The sequence below is a fragment of the Polypterus senegalus genome, chromosome 3, assembly GCF_016835505.1.
Source record: "Polypterus senegalus isolate Bchr_013 chromosome 3, ASM1683550v1, whole genome shotgun sequence".
Lineage (NCBI taxonomy): Eukaryota > Metazoa > Chordata > Cladistia > Polypteriformes > Polypteridae > Polypterus > Polypterus senegalus.
Window position 1 is genome coordinate 10533604 of NC_053156.1, and position 27807 is coordinate 10561410.

Genomic DNA, 27807 nt, shown 5'->3' on the forward strand with positions numbered 1-27807 from the left:
AAAGTTATAATCAGCCCGGACCAAGTGGAATTGAAAACCTCATCGGTCTAAGCGGGGTCGGAAATAAAAGAGTAGAAGACAAAGTAGAACGTCGCAAAGAAGTCCAAAAATGTTGGCACAAGGAGAGCAGGTTAGAGAATTTGAAAGTCTCCAAAAACTGATAGTAAAGATCGCATTAGCGCAAACAAACGGAAATTATTACTCAGTGAAATAACGGAACAGCAAAAAGAGATCAAATATATGGACATTGGTGATGTGACAGAAGTACTGTATGTGGGTATGGTAAGGCTTTAAAGTTTAAGTCAGAGACTTGTAGATCATCTAACTCGTGTTGCCGTGTTGCCTCCCAATGAAGAGGCGTAGCCGCGAGAATTAAAAAGATTTGTTATTTGGTGAAAGTGAAATCCCATGAGAGACAATTTCAAGCCCCGTGAGACAAGACTTTATGCAAAGAGATTTGGAAAAGTGCTGCCTGCATCTAAAACATTTACAACCACGCACACGGTCCAATCACTTCTCATTCATATGAATGCTATTGTCAGACACAGTTCTTGTAAAAAGAAACGATATTCACTCACGGGCAGTTATACGTTGTGTTGTCACGATGTAATTCCAAACACAGAATCAAAATTCAATGCCATATTGACGAAAAGGTAAAAGAGAAAAGAGATCAAATATATGGACACAGGTGATACGACACAAGTATTTAGATACTGTAAGGCTTTAAAGTTTAAGTCAGAGACTTGCAGATCATCTAACTCGTGTTGCCATCAGGATAAAGTAGTGTTGCCTCCCAATGAAGAGGCGTAGCCGCGAGAATTAAAACGATTTGTTGTTTTGGTGAAAGTGAAATCCACAAACACTACAGGCTAAATATCCGAGTCTACAATAATCTTTTTGCGTTCACAACATTCAATGCTCAAAACGTAGATTTCCACGATTCTGGACCATATGCTATGAGAATCTGTGATCCCACAACAATTAAAGCTACGACAAGTTTAATTTCAAAGAAGCCACAACTCGGTCAGGTGTATATTTACGATCACGGAGAAGCGATGCAACATGGAATGGAAAGAGTTAAACGATCGGACGTATTACAAATTCTACAGCCAATGATGGATACAAATCCATACGTCCAAAAGTATCGCACTTTACACAAAATTTATCCGAAAAACACACGAAGTGTTCTTGGATTTCTATATGAATCTGAAAGATCACACTCGCATAGATCATAAACCGAATTGTGACGAATTGTCAGCACTAATATTTTCGAAAGACGGAGACATCAAAAGACAGAAGAAGTTTAAAAAGTTTTTGCGTGTTAATATCAAAGCCAAACAGAATGGAAACATATAACTCAACGAATACCTCAAACACAACACGAAACGTAATTTTATTTTGATTTATTACGTTTTACTATTTTTTACTTGGGTTAATTACTTGCTGTAATGTCAAATGGTTACTTCTATTATGCATATGTAACAATTCCCATGAAAATAACAATCTGTTTAAATTGGACATCTGCTTCTCCGTACGTGAGCGGCACAGATGTGAAGTGGCCAGCGCATAGCGCCCGCACGGGGGTTGGTGAGAGAAGTGGGCAGGGGGCAGAGCCCCCTAGTATATCTATATATCTCTATATATATATCTCTATATCTCTATATCTATCTATCTATCTATCTATCTATATATCTCTATATCTCTATATCTATCTATCTATTATATATCTCTATATCTATCTATCTATCTATATATATATATATATATACACACATACAATGCATCCAAAAAGTATTCCCAGCGCTTCATCACTTTTTCCACATTTTGTGATGTCACAGCTTTATTCCAAAATGGATTAAATTCATTTTTTTCCTCAGAATTCTACACACAACACCCCATAATGACAACGTGAAAACATTTACTTGAGGTTTTTGCAAATTTATTAAAAATAAAAAAACTGAGAAATCCCATGTCCATAAGTATTCACAGCCTTTGCTCAATACTTTTTCGATGCCCTTTGGCAGCAATTACAGCCTCAAGTCTTTTTGAATGTGATGCCACAAGCTTGGCACACCTATCCTTGGCCAGTGTCGCCCATTCCTCTTTGCAGCACCTCTCAAGCTCCATCAGGTTGGATGAGAAGCGTTGGTGCACAGCCATTTCAAGATCTCCAGAGATGTTCAATCGGATTCAAGTCTGGGCCACATAAGGACATTCACAGAGTTGTCCTGAAGCCACTCCTTTGATATCTTGGCTGTGTCCTTAGGGTCGTTGTCCTGCTGAAAGATGAACCGTCGCCCCAGTCTGAGGTCAAGAGCTCTGGAGCAGGTTTTCATCCAGGATGTCTCTGTACTTTGCTGCAGTCATCTTTCCCTTTATCCTGACTAGTCTCCCAGTTCCTGATGCTACCACCACCATGCTTCACTGTAGGGATGGTATTGGCCTGGTGATGAGTGGTGCCTGGTTTCCTCCAAACGTGACGCCTGGCATTCACACTAAACAGTTCAATCTTTGTTTCATCAGACCAGAAAATTTTGTTTCTCATGGTCTGAGGGTCCTTCAGGTGCCTTTTGACAAACTCCAGGTGGGCTGCCATGTGCCTTTTACTAAGGAGTGGCTTCCGTCTGGCCACTCTACCATACAGGCCTGATTGGTGGATTGCTGCAGAGATGATTGTCCTTCTGGAAGGTTCTCCTCTCTCCACAAAGGACCTCTGGAGCTCTGACTGAGTGACCATCGGGTTCTTGGTCACCTCCCTGACTAAGGCCCTTCTCCCCCGATCGCTCAGTTTAGATGGCCGGCCAGCTCTTGGAAGAGTCCTGGTGGTTTCGAACTTCTTCCACTTACAGATGATGGAGGCCACTCTGCTCATTGGGACCTTCAAAGCAGCAGACATTTTTCTGTAACCTTCCCCAGATTTGTGCCTCGAGACAATCCTTTCAGAGGTCTACAGACAATTCCTTTGACTTCATGTTTGGTTTGTGCTCTGACATGAACTGTCAACTGTGGGACCTTCTATAGACAGGTGTGTGCCTTTCCAAATCAGGTCACATCAACTGAATTTACCACAGGTGGACTCCAATGAAACATCTCAAAGATGATCAGGGGACACAGGATGCAACTGAGCTCAATTTGGAGCTTCATGGCAAAGGCTGTGAATACTTATGGACATGGGATTTCTCAGTTTTTTTATTTTTAATAAATTTGCAAAAACCTCAAGTAAACTTTTTTCACGTTGTCATTATGGGGTGTTGTGTGTAGAATTCTGAGGAAAAAAATGAATTGAATCCATTTTGGAATAAGGCTGTAACATCACAAAATGTGGACAAAGTGATGAAGCGCTGGGAATACTTCCCGGATGCACTGTATATTTCTATCCAACGTCTGTCTGTCTGTCTGTCCGCTTTTCACGAGAGAACTACTTCACAGATTTAGATCGGGTTTTTTGCTATAATCTGCTTGAACATTCCAGTTGATTTTGAAAGTTTCTCATTACGTTAAGTATCATAGTTCGCTTGCGGTACCGATTTATTAGCGTGAATCTGAGAGAAAGGCTGCGGGATAATGGGGCAGGGCCCTTCTCCGTCACACGCCAGTCTCCGTTCGAGTCACTGTACCTCTTGCCACGTGTTGCAGCACACCTTGCCTCCGCTTAGCTAGCGATGCCCGTTTGTTCAGCTGACATCATCAGCTACAGATTGTTAAATGAGTAACGTTTGACATTTTTGAGAGAGAGAATGAGAGACGCGTGTTTTAGAGGGTAGCTGCTCATTGGCCACGTGCTTTTCTTCCCACGTGGGTGACGCTCTCCCGTCAGAGCTGAACACCATCAGATGCAGTGCCAACGTTTGACGATGGAGCGTACCTACCTGCCACTTGGGCACAATTACATTTTTGCTATTGATTTTTAAAGTCTGCCCTGTTTCACTGCTACGTGGGCAGAGCCGCGGGGGCCAGCTAGTTATTTATACACCGATCTAGAATGGTGATAAGATAGTGAACTGCTTGAACTTCCTGTTTTGAATTCTGTTCCCGGCAGAATTTTCCAAAGAGAGTCATTACACCCCATTGCCTCGGGCAGCGGTACCTTGAGCAGCCATAATCGCGTCTAAACACTCCTTAACGTTTGAGCTCAGTCTTTACACGGCCCTCCCGTCGGTGCTGAGCTGCCTTCACTCGGGCACACTGGTATATACTGTATGTCTGTATGTCTGTCCACTTTTCATAAGAGAATTACTTCATGGATTTAGATCGGGTTTTTTTAGCTAGAATTTGCTTGAACATTCCAGTTGATTTTATGACTAAGAATCAGAATTCGCTTGAGGCATCGATTTATTTGCGCCAATCTGAGAGAGAGAGAGAGAGAGAAGCTGCAGACCACGTGGAGAGGACCGGGGCCCTCCTCATTCTCACGCGCCAGCCTACATTCGAGTTGCTGTACCTTGCGCCACATGTTGGAGCGCACCTTGCCTCCACTTAGCTAGCGATACCCATTTGTACAGCAGACATTATCCTCTAGAGATTGTTAAGGAGGAACGATTGAGGTTTTTGAGAGCAAGAGACCGGAGCTACGCGTGTTTTCGAGGTACAGTTCCCTTCCCAGGAGATTTCCGACCAGACTTGTGGCGACGAGGTGGACGTGTGTCTTAAGTGCCCATCTATCTGGAGTGAAGTCGCCAAGCTGTCACTGACCCTCAATATCTGCACCTTTTTGGTCAGAGATGGACCCACAAGATTTTCCCACCTACCACTGGAAGTGGGGAACGGCTCCTTACAGACTGGAGATGGCGCTATTTATTGCGGTAAACAATGACGATTTGTGCACCTCGGTTCAAGACTTGAACCAACTCATTACTGCAGTATACCCGGACATGCCTTCAACTGTACATCGTCCTCTTTCTTAGTTTGGGGAACGTTCTACCCTCACTGCAAGAAACGACGCTGTTGTTAAAATGAATTAAATCGGTGCTCAAATTATTTGACACGCCGTCTCAGATATACGCTTCAATAAATACTGCTTAAGAAGACAGCGATTCAGTCCATTATCCTACAGAATTTTTAAATTCCATTAATCCTCCTGGCATGCCGCCCCACGACTTGGCATTGAAAGGAGCAGCACCGATTATCGTTTTGAGAAACCTGAGCCCACCCACGCTTTGGTACCCGTCTCCAGGTCTGTCAGCTACAGAACATCATCATAGCAGCGATGATCACCACAGGGTGTGGCACTGGCAGGACGGTGTTAATGCCTCGCCTTCCTCTCATGGCGACTGACTTGCCCTTTCACTTCAGGAGATCTCAGGTCCCGCTGAAGTCAATTAACGAGGCCCGGGGACAGACCCTCAAGTCTTAGCTCACCGGGCTTCTCGCATGGTCAGCTTCACGTCGCTTTCTCCCGGGTTAGTTCCCCAAGAAAATTATATGTCCTCGCCCCCATAGCAAAAAAAAAAAAAAATATCGTTTATCAAGAGGCCCTCAGATACGAAATCTATCAACAGAAATTCTTCTCAATACCAATGAAATTTTTTTTTTTATTGATTTTTAACAATCGTCCGGTTTCACTACCACGTGGACGGAGCCCCGGCGGGGGGGCAGCTAGTACATGATCAGTGAATCATTGGCTGACCCAGGCCACCAAGCCATGATGTTTATCAGTCTCCCCCTGGCAGCACGTTACCAGAACTGTTAACTGGCATGGCACCCTTGACGCTACGCGCCCTCGCTGCACAGACAATCCCCCCGAATGCGTTAGGAATACAGGACTCTGCAGCAAACCGCCTTTTTAAGTTGGCCTGTCCACCCATGCCATACGCACACTGCACATGGTGATGGCTTCCTGCATGGCAGCCATGATGAAGCTGCAGCCTGGCTGAGATATTCCTCACCCCGTTTCCCGGTCCCCTCTGGCAGGCGCCAGTTCCCAGAACGCCAACCATTGTTGAAACCTGGATATGAACCGGCGTGGCCCGATTTCCAGCAGTCGGTCTTTCTAACGCCGTGCCCATCTCCGCACAGTTTCAAGAGAACGCGGGTCAAAGCGAATTACGACGACGGCCTGGTGACGTGAAGTATCGTGTGCACGTGAGTCGTCATGTAACGGCTTTGGCTGCGTTTCCCTACTCGATCGAGGGCACCTTCCTTTGCCAGTTTGTCCAAACTGTTGCCGTAAATACGCACACATTATCCTGCCAATTTTCTCTTCTTAAATCCCCGACGTCGGCACGCTCTTTTTTGCGGGTACGCAATTTTTCTAAATACGACCCCAGCTTTGTGTCCATGTAGTAAAACAAAACAGAAAAACACCTCAAGAGTCCAACATCTGAAATGACGACGACAGCAGGCTGGGAGTGCAGGCCTTAAGGAGCAAAGCCTGCCACATATGCCAGTTGGTGCCTCACAGTAGTCACCAAGGATGGAGGTGCAGGGGTGACGACGTCTCAATCGGCGCCAACTTCTCGAACTCTTTTATGGCAGATGGTGACGTCTGTCGACAGCAGGGGTTGAGGGCGGACGTAGAGAGCGATGATCAGCTGAGAAGGTCAATAGAATTCGCCGTTCCGTTATCGGCAGACTTGACGTCTTAGACTTGACGTTGAATCTCTGCACGCGTCTAGAATGGCATCGACATCGTGCGAGAGAGCGAAGCGAATACACAAAACACACTACACCATGTGCGTTAGTCATTTAGTTATTTGAGTTCAATTGCCGAACTGGACTCTGATTTGGATGTCAGTGATCTGGAAATCAAAAAACGAAAGACGGGGAGCCGTGGGCTTTTGGTTTTGTTTTTTTTTGGTTTTCTTCAGACAGTGCCTGTCAGCTTATGAGTGACGAGACAAACAGGAATCTAATTAATACAAAATACACACACCGTACAGGCTCATGGAACATAAAACAGCATAAATAAGCATTTTATTTTGATCTGTGTGTTAAACCATTGCTTTTTAGTTGAGTTTTTTTTTTTTTTTTTAAAACACTAGGGGGGCAGTGCCAACCGCTCACTTCGCTCGCCAACCCCTATGCGGGCGCTACACGTTAGCCACAGTTCTGCCGCTCACGTATGGGGATGCAGATGTACAATTTAAACAGACTGTTATTTTCGTAGTAAAACGTGATAAATTGAAAGAAAATGATGTTTCATGTTGCGTTAGAGGTATTCGTTGTGTTAATATACGTTTTCGTTCTGTTTGGCTTTGAAATTAACACGCATAAATACGTTTTAAACTAACACTTTTACTGTAAAACTTCAGTAGAAACAATTTTTGGATGTAACTTTTCGTCAATATCGCATTGAATTTTGATTCCGTGTTTGGACTTTCATCGTCACAACGTGACATATAACAGCCCATGAGTGGATTTCGTTTCTTTCTCTCTAATAAATAAACCGACCTTTTCGAACGTTTGTCCCTGTGATTTGTTAATTGTCCTATCAAAAGCTATTCTAACAGGAAACTGTAAATGTTTTAATACGAATGGCATATCAAGATCTCCTTTGGTGTCCAATGTCATTAGTGAAGATGGACTACATTACCTTTCTTGTTGCCTGTTAACATTTGACATGTCAGAATTGTTCGCCCAATTTTGAAAACAACTAATCTTGTTCCATTGCAGAGCCCATCAATCAGACATTAATTACACAATAACATTACGACATGTTCTTCTTTCTACAGTAATTTGGCTGGTGGCAGACCAGACGGTGTTATCGGTTGTAGGTATTCTTCGTGATATTGTAAGTTGCTGTTTTCATCTTCAGCACCATCACCACCAACTGTGTCAGCAGAGTCTGTTGATATGCATTTAACCAATTGGCTGTGTAACCCATCGTCAATTTTCACGTTAATTTGTTGACTTCAGCGTTTCTCGGTGCTAGGATTGCCCGTGTAATCAGGTCTTCTGTTGATAACCCTTCGTGATGAAATTCTTCAGTATTTAGACAGAATACGTCTTCTTTAATTGGGAACTTAAAGTGAGGAAAACGTAAAAATTTATAAGAGCTGAGAGTGCAGGAACGGAGTCTGACCAACGCATTCACACCAATGAGAGGTGAGAGGACCGCGGGCGTGAACCAGAAATGGTGGAGAGGAGGGCGGGGCTTGAGAAAATCTCTTGGCCAAATGCTTTTTTCCCCAGAGATTTTTCAAATCCCGTGAGACAAGTCTCGCCTTTTTTATAATAGAGATACTCAGCCCCGAGAGATAAGGAAAAAACAATAAAAAAAAAAAAAGACTTAAACTCAATACTCTGAAGGACAACGCTAAATGGCCGGAGCTCGGACGAACATGGATTGGGCATCACAAGGGTGACCCCTAACTGCAAATTGGGAACTGAGCGGCCAAAAACAGAACAGAATCGCAGCTTTGGAAAGTTCAGACCTCAGTGCCACGCAGGGCCTTCAACGATTGTATGCATAAACACACAGCCTCACAGGGCAACGAGAAAACGAGACCTTCAATGTATCACCACTTAAAGGGGCTTTCCAAGTTACTGAATCACGGGCTGCACCTATCAGTTCATATTTGCCTTTTTGGCATCTCCGCTAATGTCCTGTGTGTCACCGGTGGTCAGACTGGGTGATGATAGTCATGTCCCAATATGTAAAAGTTGTAGACCTGAAGATGGGGGGCACTTGCTATGTCACACACCCATCAGTCTCCCAAGTCTCATTGAATCCCTTTTGTCAGTTTCTCGGTGCTACACTCGCGCACTTCCTACCTTGCGGTCAGTACCATTCACGTAGACCATCTCGATACGGTCGTAGAAGGCGTCCACCCAGTACAAGATGCCATTGGGTATGTCCAGACTCAGACCATTTGGCCAGAGCACAAACTTGGAGGTGAGGAATATGGAACGATTTGAGCCATCCATCCACGCTCGCTCGATCTTGCCTCTCTTACTATCTTTGGGATCTTCTTCCCAGTCCGTCCAGTACATCCACCTAGGTTGGACACAAAAGAACGAGTTTAGATAGAACCCCTTCACCCAACACTAACCAACACAAAAAAAACACAAAAACAAATCACTGTAGGGGTCCGTTAAGTGCACTACCATAAGGCGGTCCAGCAGGGTGAGGTTTGTAGCAAAGACAACATGGGCACAGAGACTTACCCATTTAGAGGGTCCACCACGATGGCTCTGGGGTGTGTCATTTTGCCTTCAACCAAAGTCTTCCTGGTTTGCGAGGCCTTCTCCAGTCGAGCTACGCTGATGGTCTTCTTCGGACCATCATCTGTCCAGTACAGGTTATTGGCCATCCAGTCCACTGCAATGCCCTCCACTGTGTGGATTCCTAAGGAGAAGAAGGACCGAGAGCTCAGACAAATCCCTTAGCATGACGCAAGTGCATCTCATTCATTTTAAGTGATGGCCCGAGACACCTAGAAGGGCGCGGGGTTGGCAAGGCAAGATTAACGGCACGCTGGACGTACCGTCCTTGAGAATCGTCTCTCGCTCCGTGCCGTCAATCTTCTGACGCCCAATGAGGTAGCTGGTGGCATCCGCAAAGTAGATGAATCCCGTCTCGGCATGGAAATCCAGCGCTCGGGGGTTCATCAGGTTCTCAATGGGGATCATGTACTCATCGGGGACTTTGGCGTTCATGTCCATCCCTCGGATGATTCCAGGACGACCTTTTCCGTACACCAGGAACAACTCGTGGTCGGGCTCTGAAAGAGGAGATTAGTTAGGATTTGCAGGCCCTAACCCACCCCCCAAATGGCTGGCAGCCTGGCAGTGCCCACTCCCACCATTATAACAACACCTGGGCCCTACTTACTCTTGCATGATTTGTTATCGCTGCCCAGGCTGAAGCCGGACCTGCAGCGGCAGGTGCGTGACTTGTGGCTGTTTCCTAGCAAGCAGATATCCGAGCAGCCCCCGGCCTTGCCATGTTGGTCTGACTCACAAGCGTGGCTCCGCACTGCAGAAACAAACACGGACAGCTGTCAACCCGCCCAGCGACGTGCTCCAACCTGCTCGCGGACGTCAGAGGCCTGCGCGTTGCTGCTAAAGCCTGACCTGCTGGCTGCCGCCGCTGGTGGTACACGTGCAGCGCTCCTCCTTTGTCCACCCTGGTCACCACCTGGAAGTCGGAGCTGTTGAAGCGATTCACACGGATCACGCTCGTCTTCTGCTGCATGTTGGCGCTGTCGGAATTGGTGGCATACAGGTAGTTCTCGAAAACAGTCAGCCCATAGAGATGCTCGATCTGCGTTGGGTGAAAACGGCACAGCGCAACGTTACTCTCAAGAGAAGTGGCACACGCATTCGCGCCAGTCGGTCTCGCCTTGAACTCACCAGAAGGCCCTGGATGATGGTGTGACGGTTCTTGCCTTCATAATCAACCACTTCGATGTAATCCAGGTAGGCATCCGCCCAGTACACGAATCGGTTGACCAGGTCCAGAGTGATGCCATGAGGGAATACAATTTTACTGTCCACCAGTTTGGTGCGGTTCTGGCCATTCATGTCGCAGCGCTCGACTTTGGGGATCTGGCCATAGTCCGTGAAGAAGACCTTCCTGCAAGAGGGGTACACGGAGTTGGCAGCGGAGTCAAACACCCGCCAGAGAGAGCATACACTTTCACCACCACACCTGTGCCCCGCCAAGCTCAGGTCAGATGGGTACAGCAACAGAGGCGGGCGAGAAGTGGGTAGAAATGGCCCTCTCTTCCAACCCAGGAACTGCCACACACTTGGACCTTTAGGTCAAACCACAGAAACCCCATACTGACCCCTAAAATAACTTGTAGACCCCCCCTCCATTGGTTTAAAAGATGGTGAACACACACACTTCAAAAAGAGCCACACGTGTGCCACCTCAACTAACCCCTCACCTCCAGCAGGCCAAAGGACAAGGAGGGCACCGAGCGAAAGCCAGTTGGTGGGCACTCACCCCATAGCTGGATCCAAAGCGATGCCCTTAGGGTTGTAGAGCTCAAGGTCAATCAGCGTGACACAGGTATCGCCATTCTTGTTGCACACAAAGATGCGGTCATCAACGTCATCCACGAAGTAGAAATTCCCCGTGAGCCAATCGATTGCCATCTGTTCCACATCTAGAGCAGAATAGAGCAAGGGTCACTCCAAGTGGGCAGCAACACAGACGATCGAGAAGCCAAAACGGTCCTGCATTCACAAACACTCGCACGTCATGCAGTTGGCAGTGGCGCCAAAAACTCTCGGCCCCCTTCTCGTCAAGGCCAATTGTTCAAAGACACTCGGCCGGAGAACTGCCAGACGGCTGCTGCACAAGTCGAAGAGACGCAGAGGGGAACAGAGTGGGCTGCCATAAGGCCCGGATCTGCACAATGTCCTCAGGGCAGTGGGATGCTTTACTGTTTCCTGCACCTCCACAGGCCAATCAATGCAAAAAAAAAATGGAATAAATGAGCAGGAAAACAACATCAATGGACACACATGAAGCACGTGGGCATGAACCCCCTACGCCACTCGTCAGCAAGTTCGCACACGAGGGCTCACCCAAGCTACCTTCTGGACTCTCAGCATCACGCCGATCCACCAGATTACCGTTTAACAGCTCAGTCACGTTCACCTCTATGTGGTGCTGTCGTGCCGTACCAAGTCACAGGGGTCAAATGTGAAACCAGCTTCACCCGAGTGTGCCAGCTGGGAGAAAAGGCGGGGCAAGCAGCGTTTGGGCAGAGCAGAGCCACCGATGGAAGAGAACGAATCGCACACATGCTGGCCGTCTTCATGTCGGGCCAGACGGTGGGCCAAGTAGAAACTCACATTGTGACGTGATACGCCTTTACAAGACCCCTTTATCAACATATATTAGGGTGGGGATAACCGGGCGGACCCTCTGTTAGCGATGCTACCTCACAGCTCCACACTCCTGCCTTCAAGTTTTAATCCGTCTGTACTCATGTTAGAACCCAGGGGGGTGACGGACTAACTGACCGTGGACCCCAGACAGACAGATATGAAAGGCATGATAGATAGACAGATATAAAAGGCACTATATAATGATAGATAAATAGATATGAAAGGCACTATATAATAGATAGATAGATAGATAGATAGATAGATAGATAGATAGATAGATAGATGTGAAAGGCGCTATATGATAAATAGATAGATAGATAGATAGATAGATAGATAGATAGATAGATAGATAGATAGATATGAAAGGCGCTATATGATAGATAGATAGATAGATAGATATGAAAGGCACTGTATATTAGATAGATAGATAGATAGATATGAAAGGCGCTATATGATAGATAGATAGATAATCCCAATGATGCTGCAGATCCTCTCCTCCAGGGGTCCCCAAGTCCTGTCCTGGAGGGCCCAGAGTGGCTGCAGGTTTTCATTCTCACCCTTTTCTTAATCAGTGACCTGTTTTTGCTGCTAATTAACTTCTTTTGAAATCCTTTTAATTGACTTGGTCTTGAAGACTCGGACCCCTTAATTAGCAGCCAAACAATAATGAGATGCAAAATGAGCCGAAACAACTGGTGTCCATCATAAAATATCTGAAAATACAGAACGGTGAAGGTCTCAGGAACGCTGATCTGTTCAGGTCCACAAAACCTTTAACAGAAAAATCAGAGAATAAGATAAAATCCACAATGTCGGACATGTCACTGCTCTCATTGTGCGATAGCAGGCAAGCCATGGAATTAAAGAGCAGGTTTAATTAACGATAAGACTCTGCGCCTCATTGAGCAGCTGGTTGGAGTGAAACAGGTTGGAGTTTGAGGCCCTGATTTAGGTGGGCTCCAATTGGCTCACTCGCATCACATTTCATTTCTGTTTGGGTGCCATTTAAAGAAAGAAATCAAGAAACTCAGGAGAACAAACCTTAATAAACAAGTCCATTAAAATGAATGGAAAATGAGTTAATTAGCAGCAAAAACAGGTCATTAATTAAGAAAAGGATGAGAAAGAAAACCTGCAGCCACCACGGCCCTCCAGGACCGGAGTTGGGGACTCCCGCTCTCCTCTAGAGTTCAATGACAGTTAACAGGTCTAAAACATCAAAATCCATCCATCCATCCATTTTCCAACCCGTTGAATCCGAACACAGGGTCACGGGGGTCTGCTGGAGCCACTCCCAGCCAACACAGGGCACAAGGCAGGAACCAATCCTGGGCAGGGTGCCAACCCACCGCAGTTCATAACTTTGAGCTACTGTTTGTATACAAATGTGCTATATAAATAAATGTTGTTGTATCAAAATCTCAACATTGAATTTTTGGGCGATTCATATACTTTGTATACGTTAAAGTAAAAATCAAGAGCTTTAAAAGTCTATGCGGGTCCAAAAGGGAGTTCTTCATAACACAGGACATCACGCCTCAGAGTCCAAAAGAAAGGCAATCTGCAAGTAAGCAGCAAGCAAGAGGTGCCCACCCAGAGGCAGCCATTAGAGCGACCCCCACAAATACGAACATAAGAAAAGTGACAAACGAGAGGAGACCACTCAGCCACAGTCCCGTTTGTCACTCGCCTGTTTAGCTAATGACCAAGCTGTCCCCAGCAACTCATCCAAGTCCTTCTTAAACTAACTCAAGGTTTCTGCCTCGGCTCCATGCCTGGGACATTTTGTTTCCAATTCCCATAATTCTCTGAGTAAAGAACAACATCCTGGCGTTAGTCACTAGAGAAGGGAGGAATAGCAAAGGGCTAGAAAGTTGACTCCGGTCTTTAAGAAGGGAGAGAACAATGGACCCTGCGATGACAGACCGGCGAGTCGCACTTTTGTAATACGTGGAAACTACGAGGGACGTTCACTTTTATATTTCGGAGCGAAATTGGTTGGAGTTTGAGGCCCGGGCTTAGAAATGAAACGTGACGTGAGCGAGCCAACTGGAGCCAAACCTGTTTGGGTGCCGTTTAAGAGAAGAAAGGAAGCGATAAAGAGAAGCAAACCTTAAAAACAAGTCAAATAAAATGAAAGGAAAAGGAGTTAATTAGCAGCAAAAACAGGTCACTAATTAAGAAAAGGTTTAGAATGAAGCCACTGTGGCCTCTGGTGCCCTCCAGGACCGGAGTTGGGGCTCTCCTCCATCGTTCAATGACAGTTAAGATGGCGAGGGACACTGCGATGCTCCACTGATGCTCATTGGTTTGTCTGTCTGTGAGTTTAAACAAACCCGGAGCTTTATGGGTATGCGTCATGGAGTTAGGAAAGTGGAAAACCGTAATTTACATGCCAGCTCAGTGAAGGGCACGATACAAAGAACAAGCTGAACCGAGTGTAAATGTCCCTCCTGGAGATCCTCAGGATACTCGTCTCAAACGGGTGACCCACTGAGAGGGAGTCTCCGTCACGTCTCCTCGTTCAGGCCTGGTGCTCGTCACGTAACCAACACAACCCTACTTCAAAAGTGAGCAGTGAATGTCACAAGTCGGGGTGTCCTTCACGGACCCAGCAGTCCTGTCCCACTCGAAATTGGACTTTTCATAGACAGACAGGACCGTTCTGGAAGAAATCTGCTGGTCTGAGCAGCACTGAAGACTACAGAGTGCAGACAGACATGGGGAGAATCAGGAGTGGTCCCCCCTCGACTTTCTCGTAGACGGGGATGGATATTTGAGGAGTAAACCGCAAGACAAGGATTATTACTGTTATATCATTGACATTAAAGAACCATCAACAACAAACCAAATCAAATTAATAATATACTGAGCAATTACTAGAAAAGTCAAGTTGAAGAAGTCGGAATGAAAGGTAAAAGCACCACTTCTGGCGAACGGAAATAGCCGGAAAAGTTGATAGAAATCGACGTGTTTGTACCTAAAACTTGTACGCAAAATTTGGTTGACCGAAGTGAAAGCGAAGTCACGTTACCGTGTTTTTAGACACTTACTGTAAGTACCGTATAGAATGGCGTAGAAGTCGGGTCTTCAAACCCGATAAATCGATCATAAAATCGCACCCCGACTTATACGCCACTTACTATTAGTATTTTTTCACATCTTCGCTCTTCAGTTTCACAGACTCATTGAATTTGGTTGCAGCACCGCAGTTACCAATTTTTTTTCGCTACTTCAACAACGTTCAATTTCAAACCAGCTCCCTATTTTCTTCTGATCGTAGATAACGGACTCTCTTACGATGAAGGTGAATGAGGGTGCGAGATACCAAAAACACAAAACAGTGCAAACGTCGCTTCAGAATAGTTTAGGTATTACCGTGTGGTCACCTAGGCACGATACATAGAAATAAAAGGCCGTGTGCCCCGTGGTGACTCTCTCAGGTGGGCGGGCGTTAGCATATCGTAATCTCTTGGACCAATAGCGTCAGTTTTCCACATTCGACTTATACGACCAACATTATAAAATGCAGGAAATTATACAGTAAAATCATATACAGGTGAGCAAATTAAATTATATTAAATGGTTACAAGTCTCCACTCCATCAATCTCTCCTCATAACTCACCCCCTGTAGCCCCTCAATCAGCCTCGTCGCTCTTCTCTGGACCTTCTCCAGTGCTGCTGTGTCTTTATGGAGTCATAAACTGACCACAGGACTCCAGATGAGGCCTCACCAGTGTGTTATAAAGACTTGAGCAGACCCTCCTGTGACTTGTACTCCACACAACAAGGCACTATATAACCTGACATGCTATTAGAACAATAGAACAGGCCATTCAGCCCACCAAAGCTCACCAGTCCTCTCCACTTAATTCTTCCAAAACAACATCAAGTTGAGTTTTGAAAGTCCCTAAGGTCCACCTGTCTACCACACTACTTGGCCACTTACACCACGTGTCTGTGGCTCTCTATGTGAACATGAACTTCCTAATGTTTGTGTGGCAATCACCCTTCACAAGTCTCCAGCTGTGTCCCCGTGTTCTTGATGACCTCACCATCTGATCCACTGCACTGATCACCTTCATCATTTTAAACCCTTCAGTCAGGTCTCCTCTTCCTCTCTGTGAAGGCTCAGCTCTTTTCGTCTTCATAACTTGCCCCCTGTAGTCCTCAATCAGCCTCGTCGCTCTTCTCTGGACCTTCTCCAGTGTTGCTGTGTCTTTATGGAGTCATCAACTGACCCCAGGACTCCAGATGAGGCCTCACCAGTGTGTTATAAAGACTGAGCAGAACCTCATGTGACTTGTACTCCACACGTCAAGGCGCTATATAACCTGACAGTCTGTTAGCCTTCTTAATGGCTTCTGAACACTGTCTGGCAGTTGATAATAACGAGTCCAGTATGACTCCTAAATCTTCTCACAAGTTGGACCCTTGACTTTTCGACCACCCATTGTGTATTCAAATCTCACATTTTTTGCTTCCTATGTGTAATATTTTGCATTTACGGACATCAAGCTGTTAAAACTGTCCAATCTCTCAATCTCTGCTCACAACTCATCCTCTGTAGCCCTGGACTCATCCTTGTTGCTCTTCTCTGGACCTTCTCTTGTGCTGCTTTGACCTTTTTGTAGCCTGGAGACCAAAACTGACCACAGGACTCCAGCTGAGGACTCACCAATGTGTGTTAAAAAGCCTGAGCAGAACCGCCTGGGACTTGTAGTCCACACATCAAGGCGCTATATAACCTGACAGTCTGTTAGTCTTCGTCATGGCTTGTCTGCCAGTCGATAGTTTTGTGTCCACTATGACTCCTAAATCCTTCTCATTAGGTGGTCTCTGCATTTTCAGACCCCCATTGTGTATTCAACCCTCACATTTTGACTTCCTATGTGTAATTCTTTACATTTACTGACATTCAATGGTTACAAGTCTCAACTCCATCAATTTCTCCTCATAACTCGCCCCCTGTAGCCCCTCAATCATCCTCATCACTCTTCTCTGGACCTTCTCCAGGGCCGCTGTGTCTTTATGGAGTCATCAACTGACCCCAGGACTCCAGATGAGGTCTCACTAGTATGTCAGGTGCTCGGACGTCCCTTGATTTATGTTAATGTTTCTTACATTATAATCCAACTTTTTATTTGCCTTTTAAATTACTTCTGCACATCGATGTTGAAAAGGTGAGCCCAGGTCAGGTCAGGTCAAGACATAGCAGCACTAGAAGCTGTGCACTGGAGAGCAACCAGGTGCATCATGGGAATGAAGGCCATGTCCTAGACTCCAAAAATGAAACCTCGAGTAGTGGAGACTGTGGGTGTATGGTGGTTATTGGGGGGACCTCCGCCAGGTCTTCAAAATCATCAAAGGCAGCAATAACGGAGGATGATGTGCTCGAGGACACCGGTGCAAACGAAGGGGAAGTAAATGGAGAGCAGAAGGCACCTCTTTACGCCAATAGTTGTGGGAATTTGAGGAAACTCCTGAGACACGGAGTTGGAGTAGAAACGTCGACGGCCTACAAGACGGATCTGGGAGGAGAAGACAACTAAAGAGACAAGTGACTAATGGACACAATGGTCTCCTCTCACTTGTCACCCTTCTGTTGCATTTCACTGGAGTTGGGCTGGGGGGTCCTCAAGAACGCGATTCATCGTTAAGGTGACAGAATCCGAGTGGCGGCTCTTGCTTTCCTCTCCTGTCATTTTCCTTTAACTTTTAGATGCGGTCCTGCGGGTGCGCCTAGGGGGTACCGTCCATGTTCTGCTGACGTCAGTGGTACCACGATGATGGGACGAGAGGAGGCGCTCACGCTGACTGCTTCTCCCTTTCTGAGAAGCCACCGAGTGAGGGCAACCGACCCAAATGCAGTGCCAAGAGCTGGCACTGCCCTTCCAATCAGGACGTTACAATGCCCAGCAGACCACAGAGGACCTGGACGAAGATCCTGTGCGATTTCTAAGACTCCCTAAGGGGAACCTTTCTCTTTTGAGGCGGCCACTACATCGATATTTTCTGTTGCTGGTGCCATCAAGTATGTTTTTTTGTTTTTGTGCCAATTTAAAACGGGGACACACAGGTGGTGCCCTAACAATTCCCAGTGCCCAGCCACAATTCCCATACTCAGCCTCACTGCCTTTTACTGCTTGGTGTCCCTCAGCTTGACGCGTTTGCTGCACAAAGTGGTCGCTCGCGGTGCTCGTGAACATCACATTTAAAGATATTGAGGATCTGCGGGTGCCCAGACTACCAGGAGGACATTACAGGTCAGGCCACAATGTGCAAACATACAGGGACCTGAGAAACACAACCGAATCCCAAAGAATGGCATATCTATCTGCTCATTGCCCACAAATGGCTCTTCCGCTTAGGGTGGCGGGCGAGCGCCAGAGGGAGTGCATTGAGCTCAGCAGCTGTCACACTTCACGCTGCATTAACCCACGGCTTACATGTTTGGTACTTAATGGAAGAGAAGATGGGCACAAAGGCCTCGATTAGGCGAGTGGCACAGCATTCCGCCACAAAAGCCAGGCTGACAGACCACCAAGACGGCGCTTGTTGAGTCGTCACATGCGTTGCCGTGCCCGCTGTGAAAGACCACAAAAAACGGGCCTAACGTGTCAAAGCTGCCTCCTGGGATTAACACGGGGAACACAAAAATGAACTTCACATTTCATCTCTAAATCCCAGAAAAGCACCTCAAGTAGCCTTGACAGCAGATTTCCAGCGCAGGATAAAAATTCCTCCGAGGATTACGAGGCACTTCCTGTGAAGCCGGGACGTGCCCAGAGGGGACCTTCTACAGTGCCACCGCAGAGGACTCCCTAGGAAACACTTTCATTTCAGTTACTTATCTGGCGGACCCCTTCACCCAAGGCATCTGAGGTGACATTAACCTTTGCGTTTCCAACTGGAGCCCAGGCAGGTGAAGTGACCTGCTCGGGGTCCCACTGGTGTCAGTAGTGGGATTTGTACCCACAGCCTCAAGGGTTTAATATCCACTTTACCACACCGACTGCATAACAAGAGGTGGGTGTCACTTCAGCAGAGTAAGTGCCAGAGCCACGGGCCACATCAGAGTCACACACTGCCCATGCCAGGCCCTGGCGCCGTCACTACCAGTCTGAAATGGCACTGGTCCCCTCAGCCGGCAGCCACTCGAGTCACACACAGCTTGATGGCCACTTAATAAGAAGCCATGTTCTCGTAATGCCCTGGTGACCGTCTGCTATTCTAAACACGTGATAAGTGCAACAGGGAAAGCTGGACCTAGGATGGGACTCCTGGTCAGATTTAATCATCATCGTCATGGCACAATGAACCCCCCCACACACACACACACAGCTGTCCACACCCCTGACAATCTTTTTCCATCCCCTCCCAAAGTGGATGACTCACGGTGCAGGCTCAGTGAGATGTTGATCTGTCTCTCGTCAGTGAAGGCTTTCAGGTTGGTGACCTTGGCACACTTGAGGATGGTCCCCGTGGCCGTGTCACCTACGTGAATCCAGCAGACCGTCTCCTCGGCATAAATAAAGTCCATGGCAGTGGTCTGTCGCGTACTGGCAGGCGCCAGGTTGGGCAACTGGGCTCCGCTCAGCGACGTGGCCAAGATGCTCTGTGAATTGGCGATGAGCAGGACAGACGGCCGCTCGACGGGCTCTGCGGGGGCATGAACAGACACGGGTGAGAGTTAGAGAGCAGCGGCAAAGGGCACACGCGGACCAAAGCGCAGCGTTTTGCCCAGCTCCGTACCGTTTTTGGCCTTGCACGACCGGTTATCTGGTTGCAGCAGGTAGCCCTCCACGCAGCGGCAGTTGTAGGAGCCCTCGGTGTTCACGCAGGTCTGGCTGCAGGTGCCGTACACGGAGCACTCATCGAAATCTGGAAAACACGTGAAAAAGACACGGGCACAAAAGGATTACCCAGCGTTTCAGGCTGCCCATCGGCTGCATACCTGCCATCCCTGACCCCGTGCCCCTTTCCGACAAGCCAGCAGTTGAGGCCCGAGCAGGAGCCCCTAACCCACACTGGCAGCAGTCATACATTTGCCACTTTCCTCACCTTTGCACATCTTGCCATCAGCTGCCAGCTCGTAGTTGGTCTTGCAGTAACACTCGGGACCATTGAGCGTCACGGAACAGTTGTACTGGCATCCAAAACGAGAGCAGTTGGTAGCCAGCTCTGTAGAGACGGAAAGGAGAGAGGAACATAAGAACATGGGAGACATGACACAGCATCTGATCAGCTGACAGCGAAGACGTCTCCTCCTCATCCTCCTTAACGGTGTCCGGAGTGTCCCTAGCCCAGCCGGCGCTCTCTTACAGCCAAGCAGGACTCTCCTGGTTCGGGCACAGCTTGGCTTGCAATGTTCAAAGGCAGGTCAAGATGAACTCTGAACCGAGGTGGGCCTGCAGGGTATGCTGCCCGGGTAAAACTGCGGTGAATGGGGGGCATCTGTTGTTCAGGCAAACTCCAAATTTGTGTCCAAGTGTACCACCGATAGGCTTCATGTGCCAGTGACCTGCTCACATCTGAAGAGCACACGTGTGGGCCCAGCAGGTCTGAGCGCAGATGCCAGGGTGCCAACAGCATGGCTCAGCAATACAGAAGGAAGAAAAAAAAAAAGAAGGACCCGCCCTCACCACTTCCTCAAAGCGGGCTTGGCCGATTGACTCCTGGGTAATGCACACGGTTTGGCACTTGGACACTGGAGTGTTCAAGGGTCCTCCTTTGCAAACAAGAGACCCCTTTGTCAGCGTGGCAAAGAGCGGCCTCCGTAGGCAAACAGAGGAGCCCGTATCAAATCAATTTCAAAGAGCAAACAAAGAGCCAAGCCAAGATAAACGCTGCGGCCCACAGGGAGGCTGCCGCTAATCATGTCCGCACACCCACGGCACTTCCAGGTCACCCAACTGCACCTCGGCTCCATCTCCTCTGCCTGGTCCCGGGGGGGTCTAAATGGGCAGTGCAGCGGGGACAGGTTCACACACTCGACGAGGTGGGCACGGATGGTGTACTGAACGGTATGTACCTCTGCAGTGGGGCCCCTCGTCATAGCCGTCGCTGCAGTCCCTCACCCCGTTGCACATCTTGCTCAGGTGAATGCAGACCTCGGTGCCAAGGCACTGATGCTCATTGGGCGGGCATTTGGACATTCGACTGTGCGGGCCTACAGAAGGAGAATAAAAAAAAGAAGAAGAAGAAGAAGAAGTGTTTAGTGTCGACGGCAGAGCGACTGGGCGGGACACGCGAGCAGCCACAGACCGGGACTGCCAGGTCAGCTCATTTGGGACAATTGAAGGCTTCCTTCCGTAGCTTCGTGCCCGCTGTCAGGAAGTGATTAAACACTCCAAAGGCCATTATTGGCCTCCCAGTCGGAGCAAGTCTGGCCGAAGCCACTGATGAGTAAAAGGGGGAAGAATGAGGGAAGCATCACGGGCAGCCCACAAGAACAGACAAGGACCCCTGTGGCCGCTCTCACTCCTGGTGGTTGATCTTCAGCGGGCGCTCCTTTAAGAGGGTTCCCTTCAAGTGTCTCCAAAAGACCCCCGGCCAAATTTTTTTTTTTAATTCCTGTGGCTCCGCCTCCCGCCTGCTTTTTTTTTTTTTTGTTTTATTTATTTCGTCCCTACAGTGCCTGCCAGAGAACAAGATTCCCCCTAACAACTGGTTTGATTGTGCGGCTGCCCAAAATGAACAAAAAGCACCAGTGCTATTGAGCTGTGAAAAGCCTGATTAGCATCTCATTAGCATACCATCACCCAACTCCCGGCGCCTACAGCAAAACCTGCGACGCTCCCAGATGTGCCAAGGGTAAGGGCGGCAGCCGGTGGAGCGCACAGCCCGACCAGCAGGGGGCGTCAGACACACCCCGTTCCAGCCGCCCCCCCATATGAGTGCTCAGCACATCTTCGCAGGCGCAAATTCCTCTAATTACACATGTCGGCTAAGTGCACAGTCAGATAAGTACAGGGTGGCGCGGCGGGCAGGCGGGGGTTAACGCGCAGAGCTTTTTCCAGCCTGTCTGCAGCACTTCCTGTGGCAGCGAGCCCTGCCGTGGATTCTCTCCAGCAGACGGACGGCAGCGATATCAGGTGAACACATCGTCTGCTCCTGGCCTGCCTGGCTTGCTTCTCGTGACGCTCCGCCGTTTTTTTTTTTGGTTTTTTGGAGGGGCTGTGTTTGCAAACAAGAGGCAGGATCTTCCAAAATATTGAAGCCACAAGCCCGGGGAAAGAATTGTGTGTCAACGTGTAGAGAGAGTGGGAGTGCGCCCGGGGACGTGTCTCAGACGCATATTTCTACGCACGGGGACGAAGGGACACACCCAAAAGGGTCTTCAAATTGTGTATGTGCGTGCGTGCAGGTGTGCCCAGGAATATCCTCGTGCATGAGTGAGTGTGTGTGTGTGTGTGGGTGGGTGAGGTCGTGAGCAAGCCTCTGCATGCGAGTGCGTGAGTGTGTGTGTGTGAGGGCACGTGAAGATCTCAGCGCGGATGTGGGCGCCAGGGCAGGAGTGCTGCGGAGTGTCAACGATTTCGATTTGGAGCTGGCCGTAGGTGTGAGGGCGTGCGGCGGAGTGGGCTCACACGCGAGTGTCTACATGTCAGTCACTCTCTGCGGGCGAGTGCGTGTGTACATGCGAGTAAACATTAAACTGAAACGGGCAGCCCCGCCACGTCCAGCGCCGCGCTGCCAACCACCATCATGACGCAGCCTGTGGGCGGACTGGCACCTTTTTTTTTTTTCATTTCTTCTCCTTCCACACTACTTAAGGTGACGTATCCAGCCGGCCACCGGACTAACCGTGTGGCGTACGGGAGGCCCTAGCCCTCGCTGCAATCCGCCAAGTGTGTGCCCATTCTGGGCAGCCTGGCCTCCTGAAACACAATGTACCAAAACAAGAGACCTTGGGCACGGGCCAGACAAAACTCACAGTGGGCCCCCCCGGGAGATCAGCCCTGCAGTGACCTTGTGATGGCGAGGGACCTGACAAAAAAGGGTAAACAAGGCCACCGCCTGCCTCCCCGCCCTGGTAGACTCACAGACGTCTGGAGACTCGTCCGACCCGTCTGGACAGTCCTTCTCGCCGTCGCACCTCCATCCTTTCGATATGCAGGTCACTTGGTCCTTGCATCCGAACTGTTTGGGGCTGCAGGTCTTGGGTGCTGCGGAGAACAAGAGACAAGCTGTTAGAGGCCAGGACGCCAACTGCGGTGTGCCCCCGTGATGCCCGTCCAACTCTTGAGACAGAAGGCGCTATACACCTGCCAAGCTCGGCGAGAGGGCATTAGACTTGTGTGGCTTTTGCAGCACCTGCCAGCCTGCGGGCACCGTGATTAGCATCCCTTAAAGATTCAGGATACAGAGGCCACCATGTTGTAAAGCTGATGGGAAGAATGAGGCATTCATCAGCGAGACACAGCTGTCATGACTCCCAGTACCAACGTGCCCCCCGCGCCCCAATTCAAATCAATCGGACTGGCAGGCCCAGTCCAGTCTCCACTTGCTCCTATCTTACTTATCCCAGAGCTCCAGTTACAAGTGGCACAGCCCAGTCACTCCGATCAACGGGACGGGCGGCCAACAGGAGTGGGGAGACTGTGATATCGAGGAAGAGGAGGCAAAGGGAGTGTCAGCCTAACCCTAGGGATCTCACCGGGACCGGGCACTGACCGCGATGCCCACACAGTCGGACTGAGACACAAAAGCTTTTCAAGAAGTCGCCGTTTTGGGTGCTGCGGAGAACAAGAGACAAGCTGTTAGAGGCCAGGATGCCAACTGCGGTGTGCCCCCGTGATGCCCGTCCAACTCTTGAGACAGAAGGCACTATACACCTGGCAAGCTCGGCGAGAGGGCATTACACTTGTGTCTAACTTTTTATAAGTTTCAGTCCCTCAAAAAAAAAAAAAAAAAATCTGAGCCAGCAGGAGGGTCAATGGGGACGAGGGGGAAGAGTGACCACAGGACAGGGAAGTGGCTGCCCACGCAGAGGACAGCGGGCCGATTTTCACACTCAGACTAGACATTGCATTGCATTGTGTGTGTTTGTTTGTTTTAATGGGGATGTGCGCCGGGTGGTGACCAGATGCCAGGGGTTTGTGGGTGGACAGCACCCCCTGTCCACCTTAGCTCTGGCTGTGGGGGTCTCCCAAAAGCACGCCAGCCGCTTCTTCTCAGGCAAAGCCCTCCTGCAATTAGACTCGAGTGACACCAGATCGCGTCATGCCATGGGGCAGGGTGAGAGGGCGTCTCCCGATAAGACCTATAATTAGGGACCACCAGCTGAACACAACAAGCTGTAAACATGGCCAGGCCCGCCAAGGAGCACCTGCTGAGCCATGCCAACTGTCAGAACCGACACCAGAGGGGCTTTCAGCTGTGCCCTGGACAGGCGGGAGTGAGTGCCCATGCAGAGCTCACCTGCAGGCCTCTCCTTCACTTTCGGAAGTCGCCACCAAACACGGAGCCGACATGTTGGTCATCGATGGCCTAACCTCGATTTCCGTTGGGTTTCCGGCCAACCCGCACCAAACCGCTGAGCCAGCACTTGTCAGCTCCATGACTAACACTTTGTATGAATCGCTGCTTTCAATTCCCAGTTCTTTCAAGACCACAGCTTCCCGTTTCTGCTGCCCCTCGCTGACCACCATCCACATTGAACCCAGTTACACCACAGGAGCACAGGCCTGATGGGCCGCATCCTTCAGACTGTCCTCATGCCAGGCCCGTGCTGACCCGCACCTCACTGCAGCCCTCCTCTCCCAGGGGGGATGGCATGGGCCCACCACATCATGAGCTGTGCGAGCACACCGATGCCAGGCACCGATTGGACCGTACTGCTCAAGTACGCCATTCAGATGGGAGAGCCCTCCACAAAGGCAGGTGCATGGCACACCTGGTGCTGCCAAACCCTACACAGGGCATCTGAACTGGCATGGACGGCTATCCTGTCAGAGCAGCATGCCGTTCTCAATGGGATGCGACTCCATGGCGCACAGCCTACTGTAATCAATTCCATCCAGATGTTCCTGCTTGAAAAGCTGGAGAGAGACATTCCAGCACTGTGGGTCCGCCCCTGAGCAGTCCTGGGGGGGTGGGGGGGGTCTGGCAGGCGCCTCACCTCGGGTGCCAGAGTTCACAACCCCGCACACCCTCCGAGAGTGGGCCGAATGTTCCGGGAAGCCGGGGGAAGGGATTGCTCAATGAGAAATGGCACGAGGCGGACGGGGTTGCTCAATCGGCGAGAGAGCCTCAGTGAGGCAGATGACCCTCGGCCCCCAGAAAGCATTGCAACACCGCTGGCAACACGACCGCGACGGGCGGCCAAGCCACATGCCGGAGGCGTCCGGCCGCTCGGAGAAAGAGGGACGCCCAGGGGACAAGTCATTGGTGACTCACGGGAGGCACAGCTTCATTCCCTCTGTGCACCGTTAGGTTAGCTTTCTGACAGTCGGTTGGCACGAAGATGCCAGACTGCTCGGCGAGCACACACTGACGGGCAGCCGAAATGGTACCCACGCAAGAGGTTACCAACATCTGTTTCTTTGTTTGCCAAAAGCATTTCAAGTATTTTCTGGGGCATAATGTGGGCTGCAGTGTGTGTGTGTGTGTGTGTGCGTGCGTTCGGCACAACGCGCCGCAGCCACAATTCAGCGCATCTATGAATTAGTCGTTTGTTTAGAGAGGAGGTGGCTGAGGGGCTCCAAAACAGGCCAGGAAAAATCAGCTTTCGTCCTAATTCTGTACACTTGCCAGCGCGAGCAAAAAAAAAAAAAACAAAAAAAAGAAAAAGAAGGAACGCAAGAACGAAAGAATCACACCCCTCCAGTGCCTCAACCACAAAACCACAGACTGGTCACAGATTTTCCTAAGCAAAACTTCATAGTGAAGAAGGCCATGCGGGCATCCTCAGCAGCCAGTCTCAGACTTCAATTCGCGGAGAAGGAGCAGACTTATTGAGCCCAGCGCCAACTCATTCGGGCAACCCCAGCACCAACAAGCACGGGACAACCCCACAGCCTGGCATTACCCCCCAGCACCAAATCGCTCAAAAGGCCACTACGCTAGCAGGGTCATCCCTCTCAAGCAGCTGACCAGCCAGGCCAGAGTTAACACGAAGGCGGTACTGGATAATTAGCTCCAGACGAGCAGAGAGATGAATGGCACCACTGTGCCAGGCCAGCCCCGTGTCAAGGCAATCAGCACGCACCGATGGATGGACAACTGTAGACATGGCAAAGTGAGACAGCAGCCGGCAACAACGGCGAGCTGTCAAGGCGGGCGGCACAAAAGAGGGGCAGATTCGCCCAGGCTGGCACAGCGCGGGCCCCTCCAGGAGGGCGAAATTGAAGCCTGGGAGTGGCGGGCGCGGAGGGCGCCGGTGAGCATCCCGCCGGTCTACACGCCTCCGGTGCCACGCACATCACAGTGCCAAGTGGCGCTGCTTTCCACCGAGGCCATTGTTCTGGCGGCGGCGGCGCGAGCACCGCCGAGGACGGGGCTGCCGCCGAACTCTGCAGCCTGCTAGCCGGTAAACGGGATGGCCGACGCCAGCCAAGCGGACTATCCATCCGCGCAGTTGACACGACGGCGCTCTCCGGCTGCACGTCTCCCTCCCGCCCGCCTGCCCGGCCGGCCGCCCGCTCGCTCACTCCTCACTCACACGCGCGCGCTCCGAGCCCCAGGCGACTCACCGTCAATGGCCGTGGCGGGCGCCAGGACCTCCAAGCTGTGCAGAACCCTCAAGAACAAGACCCCCAGGGCCAGCAGCTCTGCCCGCGAGCACATCATCGGGCGGCGCGGGTACTCAGCAAAGCGGCCGAAGCTCCGTGCTGCTGAGGGGCCCTGCTGGGCACACTGGCAGCGCTACTCGTATTGTTCCCACCGCCTCCGTTGCTGCTGGTTACAGATTTGAGCGGAGAGAGGCAGTGGAGAAGGGAGGCAGAGGGCGGGGAGGCAGCGGAGGGCACAGCCGCCTCGCTGACGTCACGCGCATGCGCACCCGCGCCTTTCGACCAACCCCCCCCCCTTCTCCCGCCGCCATGTCGGCTCTTTTGCGCGTAGCGTTGGAGCCAAAATGGCCGCGCTGTGCCGGGCTGAGCGCTTTGTTGATCGGCGGAGCGGTTTGACTGGGCGTAAACGGAGGGCACATTTACGAATGGCCAGGTGCACGAGGGAAGGAGGAAAGGGAGATGGCGGTGTTGGTGAGCACGTACTTTTGTAAGGTTAGCGGAGCTCAAATGGACGGCCTGGCCCATCTCTCTTTTGAAGTGCAGGCCTGAGTTCATGGGTGAAGTGTGAGAAAAGCAGGTGGCAGTTATGGTGACACTTACACCCATGTCACATTAGGCACCTTTTGCAGCAATTTTCAGTCATATCCTTCAATTACGTAATCTTAGTGCATCAGAAGGCAGTCGGCGATGTTCTCCTGTGACGCCGATCATCTAATGTGACATACCCAATGACTGTGGATCACCCCCTCGAACGGTCCTGGTGGCATCTCTGTGTGCGTGAGAGGGCTGACAGGCAATGAACTCTCATCTTGAAGTACGACAAATAGTATGCAGTGATAAGGAGGAATAAGAAACACGAGTGTTTGGACCTCAGAAACAGAAGAGAAAGTCGTGTTTTAAACAGAATGGAGAAAAGAAACAAAAAAGGTCAGAGACTGCGGCCGACCTCGCCGTACCTGATGACACTTCATGAAGCACCATCTCCAACCGGCAGCATGTCATTGGCTGTCAGCAAAAAGGGGCGGGCACAACTGTGCTGGAAGGTCAATAAGGCAGACATGGGCAGCAATTATAAGTCGTTTAAATTGACTGTGGTGTGGCGTAGTGTTGGATCGGTGCTAAAAGTCACATTTCCATGTCAATCCCAGCTTTTGGACCTCATTACTGGCACCAAAATGGGCCTCAAGTAAATAAACTTGAAGCTGTGAAGTGCTGAAAGCATTGGAGCAATGGGGGTCCCTGTGAGGGGGGGGTCTCTGTGAAGTCCTGATCACGTTGAAGTAA

At 49.8% G+C, this 27807-nt stretch overlaps 1 protein-coding gene across 2 annotated transcripts in view; it reads right to left on the reverse strand.

The window, feature by feature from the left end:
- The window catches only part of LOC120524808 (low-density lipoprotein receptor-related protein 1-like), a 114680-nt gene extending 87986 nt beyond the window's left edge, over positions 1–26694 (reverse strand). For both annotated transcript variants that reach the window (XM_039746563.1, XM_039746562.1), the window contains exons 1-13: positions 26485–26694; positions 22834–22956; positions 20820–20957; positions 19850–19969; positions 19541–19669; positions 19184–19447; positions 10892–11054; positions 10294–10516; positions 10015–10204; positions 9773–9916; positions 9426–9662; positions 9106–9286; positions 8713–8935 (exon numbers count right to left, since the gene is read on the reverse strand). In XM_039746563.1, coding sequence (XP_039602497.1) covers positions 8713–8935; positions 9106–9286; positions 9426–9662; positions 9773–9916; positions 10015–10204; positions 10294–10516; positions 10892–11054; positions 19184–19447; positions 19541–19669; positions 19850–19969; positions 20820–20957; positions 22834–22956; positions 26485–26581 — 2232 coding nt within the window. In that variant the 5' untranslated portion in view covers positions 26582–26694. The remainder of the gene's footprint in view (positions 1–8712; positions 8936–9105; positions 9287–9425; positions 9663–9772; positions 9917–10014; positions 10205–10293; positions 10517–10891; positions 11055–19183; positions 19448–19540; positions 19670–19849; positions 19970–20819; positions 20958–22833; positions 22957–26484) is intronic.
- Positions 26695–27807: the final 1113 nt, after the last annotated feature.